Source organism: Penaeus monodon, chromosome 1 (assembly GCF_015228065.2).
Source record: "Penaeus monodon isolate SGIC_2016 chromosome 1, NSTDA_Pmon_1, whole genome shotgun sequence".
NCBI classification, from domain to species: Eukaryota; Metazoa; Arthropoda; class Malacostraca; order Decapoda; family Penaeidae; genus Penaeus; species Penaeus monodon.
Window position 1 is genome coordinate 40,240,568 of NC_051386.1, and position 7,500 is coordinate 40,248,067.

General features: G+C 35.0%; 1 protein-coding gene across 3 annotated transcripts in view; it reads right to left on the reverse strand.

The window, feature by feature from the left end:
- The window catches only part of LOC119572380 (mitochondrial amidoxime reducing component 2-like), an 11,318-nt gene extending 9,842 nt beyond the window's left edge, over positions 1-1,476 (reverse strand). For 2 of the 3 annotated variants that reach the window (XR_005228714.1, XM_037919469.1), the window contains exons 1-4: positions 1,358-1,476; positions 890-1,029; positions 509-658; positions 172-348 (exon numbers count right to left, since the gene is read on the reverse strand). Coding sequence is in view for 2 of the 3 variants with exons in the window: in XM_037919469.1 (XP_037775397.1) it covers positions 172-348; positions 509-658; positions 890-1,014 (452 nt within the window). In the remaining variant the exon portion in view is untranslated. The remainder of the gene's footprint in view (positions 1-171; positions 349-508; positions 659-889; positions 1,030-1,357) is intronic. The other variant, XM_037919479.1, reaches the window with a different exon arrangement.
- Between the last annotated feature and the right edge of the window lie 6,024 nt (positions 1,477-7,500).

Below are 7,500 nucleotides of genomic sequence, written 5' to 3' on the forward strand. Positions count from 1 at the left end.
GACAGTACAAAAAAAGAAAAGTTAATAACAAATCTGCATAGCAGAGTATTTACAGCTATTTACAGACAAATATTGCAAAGTAGAAAATTTGGTAAATCAACATAACTATACTTCTACTTTTTGCAATGCATATGCACATTACATCATTTGTAAGAAATACTATTTCTCAACCTTGTAGTTTTCCGTATGTTCTTTTCCTCAACTTGTGACAGTAGAATAGAGAACGATGGAGCACCTGGAAACTCGAGTGTGAGAATACCATCATCAACACGAGCTTTTATCTTTACTGTAGCTGGGATCATCCTCCCTGTCACCATCACACCCTTTTCATTCATTATGATCAATGATCTGTAGAACAACATCACATGTAGAGAGTTTACAAATCCTTTTGAGAGTCAGTTATGCGAATCATATCTGGCAAGATATTGGAAGATTTTAGCACAATAATGGTACAACCACAGAACAGTATATCTTACTAACTTCATCACAGAAATCAAGCAACTCCTACCGATCTCTGACGGTGCCACTGCTGAGGCCAAGTTGAGTAGCCTGAGCAGAGGCCAGGCCTATCCCTGCACAAGATTTAATGGGATACAGATATACCTTGGAGACTTTTCCAACAAGCTGCCAGCTTCTGTCCTTTAATTCTTCCAAATTCCTTGTAAAAAAAAAGATGATAATATGATGGCCCTTATATAGATATTTTTGTATGTCATGTCTACCCTACAGTACATAGCAAAATATATATATCTTTTCTATCAGTCAAGCAGTTAACCAAAAATATATATTGTCAGTAAAAACAATTTCTGCAGAGAAACTCAATGACAATATAATAAAGATAATCTGGCTAATACATTAATTGCCTGTGCTGTACACAGAGAATTCTTACTTCACGCGTGGCCTCATAATTCTGGATGCTCTTGAACTCCTCCAAGATGACCAAAACTTGAAAACTAAGGTCACTGCTACAGCTGCCAGCAAGGTCACTGCAATACTTGAACGTGGAATATCCATTGTGAAATACAGTACCTAGAAGTAATGGTAGTTCACTGACATATATTATTAGAAATAATGATGATAATGGTGATTATTCCCCTGTATATCAGATCAGTAATCACATTTTCTAATAAATGTTAAACGCTAAAGTTACATATCATTTAGCATTACTGAAATGCCACAGTATTTCTAGAATTATATGTTATAATCTTATCTGAACATGTTGGTACTTCTATATCGAATTACATATCAATGACAAATTTACACTGCAAACATTGCAAACGTTCTTAGAACTTCATCTGACACACAAAAAATCACCGAAAGATAACTTCAAAACACACACAGAAAAAGTAACTATTACCTTGGCTCAGACTGCTGCCACGTGCTCTAACGGAATCAGCTGATTATGTAAACAAAATCGGCGTCTCGACAAGGGGGGGGGGGTCGGTTTTGGAAAAACAGGGGGGGGGGGGAGTGTTGGAAGAGGAGGGGCTAAGGGGAGGGGAAGGGAGGCAGGGATGGTGCTGGAAGGGGCAAAGCGATAAAATGTAATTACGTGATTTTCCTGTCAACGAAGCAGAGGGGAAAAATGGGGAAGTTTAGTTGAGGAGAGGAGGAGAAACAGGATGAACAGGGGGTAACAGCATGGAACAGTAAGGGAGTAAAGGAAAGAACGCCACACACTCTCTCTCTCTCTCTCACACACACACACATACACACTCTCTCTCTCTCTCTCTCTCTCTCTCTCTCTCTCTCTCTCCCTCCCTCCCTCTCTCTCTCTCTCTCTCTCTCTCTTCTCACTCTCTCTCTCTCTCTCTCTCTCACTCTCTCTCTCTCTCTCTCTCTCTCTCTCTCTCTCTCTCTCTCTCTCACACACACACACACACACACACACACACACACACACACACACACACACACACACACACACACACACTCTCTCTCTCTCTCTCTCTCTCTCTCTCTCTCTCTCTCTCTCTCTCTCTCTCTCTCTCTCTCTCTCTCACACACACACACACACACACACACACACACACACACACACACACACACACACACACACACACACACACACACACACACACAAGCTATTGTCATGTATTGGCAGCATTGCCATCTGATTTGGTTGCTAAATTATCCCCTAATGTACATGTAAATACAAATTATGAAACAACAAGGAAGTTGTAATAGCTAAATGAATTACTTATTGAAACAAAAATGAGAGATCTACCATCCGTATATCTGCAAGAGCTGTTAGCAACTGCTAATAAAATAAGTGTACAAGTAGATTTTGAAACCCATTGCTTCACACATACAGCTTCTCTCCATGCCATTCCCATCGGACTACGTCCACTCTATAAGAATCAACGTACGAGCCTATTGCGCGCAGACAAATCACGTACACGTAAGCCTTGGTGTAAATGAAGGAACAAAGAAACTGCTCTGTTCAGCCTGATTCTACACGGTCATCACCTGCAAAAGATGCTTCAAGTAAATTTAAGACAAAAAACGAAAAACTAGAACGACGGGTCGCACTAACCGTCTAGAGCAGGGTTCTTCAAATTTTTCATCACGACCCAATTAGATTATGTACAGGGCACTACTTTCACGATCCAGGATGTCTATTCTATCGTATCTTGCTCTTAACCCGATATCACTCCATATGCATATACATATACCCCCCCCCTCCCCCCATATATATATATATATATATATATATATATATATATATATATATATATATATATAGATAGATAGATAGATAGATAGATATAGATATAGATACAGATATATGTATGTATGTATGTATATACATGTTTATTTATATATATATATATATATATATATATATATATATATATATCATTATTAATATTATTATTATTATTATTAGTATTAGTATTATTAGTATTATTAGTATCATCATCATCATCATTTTTATTATTATTTTGTGGCGACCCACTGGACATAGCTTGTGACCCAGTACTAGATCGCGACCAGGGTTGGATGAAATACAATTGCATTGGTATATGGATTGTATTAAGCACATTTGTATTTTGGTATTTGTATCTAATTTTACAATCAGAGGTATTTGTATTTTTTTATTAATGAATAAAAGCATTTGTATTTGTTTATGATCCACCCTGGAAGCATCAATGGACATACAATTCCCTAAAATTAAGACGGTCAATTGTTACATGAGCATTAAGTGAGCATTAACAAATACAACAGCATTCCTGATATTGTAAGACCTCTAGTCTACATATATATATATATATATATATATATATATATATATATATATATATATATATATATATATATATACATATATCTTTGTTTTCCCCAAGATCAGAAATACAAGCCTGTTTCTAATCCAAGGTAAATTATTCTACTGAAACAGCTAATAGTATCCTACCACTTGCTAGAATGCGACATTTATCAAAAAATTAATATGATGTTGGTAAAGAAGAATTTACAGCACTATTACAAGCTAGCACTACCCGCCAGTCTAAATTTCCATGATCTTCAGCTTTGCATCTCGTTCAAAAAAAAAAAATCCTGGTAAGTGGCGCACTTGTGGAGAATATTTGTTATCCAATTCCATAACCAAACCGGATATATATTCGATGCCTAATATCCACAGTGTGGCCTCTAGATTAAAAAGTAAATTAAATAAATAAAAAATTATGCCTGTAACTGATACATTTGCAAGTACTGGTGCTATCTCCTTTCTCAATTGCTGATTTACGAGATTCGGAGCACCACATCATGTTTTCACTGATAAAGGATCATAATTTGAATGGGAATTATTCCAGGAATTAGATATGCTAGTTGGTTTTCATAGACTTCGTTCAACATCATATCACCCACAATCAAAAGGGCTTATTAACAGACAGCACCGTGCCTTAAAAACGACCCTAATGGCTCCTAAACAAAACTGGTTACACGCCTTGCCAATTGTTCTTCTAGGCCTTCGGATTGCACCATCAGGTAATGGATATTATCTGATAGCCAGCATGTATCACCACAACTTCAATTTCACATACAATTAAATCATCATCGTGATACAACAACTGAACATGTCTTTGCAACCGATGCAGAAGCTTAATTTGAAAATTAAACCTTCATTTGAAAATTAATATTACTATAATTTCAGTTCTTATATCTAGTATTAACGGCAACGATGGCAGTAATGATAATGATAATGGTAGTAATCATATTATTACTATTATCACTCCAATTATAGTTGTTTTTCTAATTCTTATTTTTCTTAATGTTGTTGTTGCTTTTATTGGTTGTAGTATCATTATTGTTATCATCATCATTACTATTATTAGTGTTATCATCATCATAATGATAATAATTAGTATTACTGTCATTGTTATCATTATCTTTGTTATCATTATTATTATCATTATTGTTATCAACATCACCACCACCACCACCATCATCATCATCATCATCATCATCATCATCATCATCATCATCATCATCATCATCATCGTTATCATCATCATTAGTAGTATTATCATTATCATTATTATTATTGTTATTGCTGTTGTTATTATTGTTATTATTCTTTTATTCTTCTTATTATTATCTTACTGTTATTATTATTACTGTTGTTGTTATTATTATTTTCTATATAATAATTATTATATCCATTATTATTATTAGTAGTAGCAATAGTAGTAGCAGTATAACAATTACTGTTATATTTTTTGTTATTATTATTATTGTTATCATTGTCATTCTTATTATTGTTGTTATTACCATCATCACCATCATCATTATCACAATTATTATTATTGTTGTTATTATCATTATCATCATCATCATCATCATTAACGTTATAATAGTAATAATAATAATAATAATTGTTATTATTATTACTATTATTATTTTTATAATTATTATTATATTCATTATTATTAGTAGTAGTAGCAGTAGTAGTAGCATTATTACAATTATTGTTATAATTTTTATTATTATTATCTTTATTGTCATTATTATTATTATCATTCTTATTATTATTATCATCACCATCATCATTATCACTATTATTATTTTTCTTATTTTTTTATCTTTTATTTGTTTGTTATTATATTATTATTATTATTATTATTATTATTATTATCATTATTATTGTTATTATTGTTATTATTATCATTATTATTATTATTATTATTATTATTATTATTATTATTATTATTATCTTTATTATTATTATTATCGATGTAATACTAATACTAATAATAGTAATAAAAATAATAATTATTATTATTATGTAAATTTGCTGTTCAAATCACTGGTAGATTGTAAACCGATGTGTAAAGCGGGGAAGCTGATTATTACCAATAATCAAAGGTTCCTCGTTCTGTTCCTACTCAGTACTCTAATCATCATCAGCTCCTTAGCCCAGGTGGCCGTGGGTGCACCCACGAGTAAACAGCTTGTCTCCATCTCTCCCGGTCCATCGTCATTCTGTTCAGTGTTATACTTCCTTCTCCACTCCAGTCTTTGAGATCATCCATCCATTTCCTCTGTGGGCGTCCCCTGCCTCGACTTCCCTGCATTTCACCTTCCATTACTGCTCTTGCTGTCCCTCCTCCACGTACAAGGTGCCCAAAGTACCTAAACTTCCTCCTTTTCATCACATCTACAATATTTTCTGGCTCATATCCACAAACCTCACATATCCTATCCTTGACCCATTCATTCGTTCTCTTGTCTTTCCATGTGATCCTTAACAATCTTCTGTATGTCTTCATTTCAAATGCCCGCAACCTCTTCTCGTCTTGCTTATTAACTGTCCAACTTTCGCAGGCGTGCAAAAGAGTACTCATTATGATTGATCTCATTAACAGTATCTTGTTTTTCATGCTTACATTTCTAGCCCTCCAGATGTTGTCCAGCGATGCCAGTGAGCTAGTAGCTCTTCCAATTCTTATTCGAATTTCTTTTTCTGATCTCCCATTATCCGTGAGTGTTGAGCCTAAGTAGGTGAAACTCTTGACCTGTTCAAGCTTGATTCCATCCACCATCACATCTGCTACTTGGCCATAGGTGTTCTCTGGTTTTCCAACAACCATCACTTTACTTTTCTCTGTGCTAATCTCCATTCCGTATTTCTTTGCAGTTTTCTCTAGTCTTTTGGTGATCTCCTGAATGCCACTTGCACTCTCTTCTACTAAGTCAATGTCATCTACAAAACGTAGGTCAACTATCTTTCTCCCCGCGCAGCTAACACCCCCAGAATCTGCCATAATTCTTTCTAAAAAGAGGTTAAATAAGGTCGGAGATAGCAAACACCCTTGTCTTACACCAACGTTGGTTGCAAACCATTCGCTACATGAGTCGTCAACCAAAACTTTAGACTTTGCACATTCATACAGCTTTTGTACTAATGTTGTTATTCCTTCACCAATGTTGAATTTCCTCATGGTGTGCCAAAGTGCCTCATGCCAGACTCTATCAAATGCTTTACGAAAGTCGATAAAGTTATGGAAGATCAATTTTTCTGTATCTCTCACTTTTTCATTAAAAAATTTAATGGTTGTTATTTGCTCCACAGTTCTTCGACCTCTCCTAAACCCTGCTCGACTCTCACTAAGCACTTCTTCAACTCTAGGTTGATATTCTTTTTTGAATTATTTTAAGTAGTACCTTCGAAGTATGACTTATCAAGCTTATGGCTCGGTAATCTGAACATTTCCTGCTGTTTGCTTTCTTTGGAATTGTGATAAGCACACTCTCAGTCCATTGACTCGGCCATTCTTTGGTTTTCAGTATCTCACTGCACAATTTGTGTATAACCTTTGCTGTAGTATCCCCACCAGCTTGTATCAATTCAGCACAAATATTGTCTGCACCAGGTGATTTGTTTCTTTTCAGCTCTTTGATTGCCCACTCCACTTCAGACAGTAGGATATCCTCTTCCAGACGCAAATCTTCCTGTTGAAGCGGTTCGTCAAGCACTTGTCTATCTTTTGGCATGTTGTAGTTATAAAGCTCCTCGCATTAATCTTTCCATCTTCTTGTGATCTCTTCCTTTTTCGTCAACAGTTGTCCATCTTTGTCTCCAACCACGCTTGTGTGCTTCGTTTTTGTTCCACCCACCTGTGTGCCACATAGTTCCTTCACAATTGTATATGCCTTCTTAGTGTTATTTCTATGCAGGCTTTCTTCTATGTCTTTAGTCTGTCCTTCCAACCATTTGTTTTTTGCTTCATTCAGTGCATTCCTTGTCTGTCTATTTGCATTTCTGTATTCTGCCAGCTCAACAGCACCTAAACATTTCTCTAATACTCTCCTCAATATCCTGGCAGTCCCTAATAATGTTTTTTTTTTTTTTTTTTTCAGAGTGAATCTTTAGCTCTATTCCGATTTGTTCCATAAATTTCTTAAAATTTTATGTTGCACTTCCAAGGGCTCCTATAAAAACAGGTACCACAGAAACTTTTCGAAGACCCCTAAGCCTTTGGATTTCCCGTTTGATGT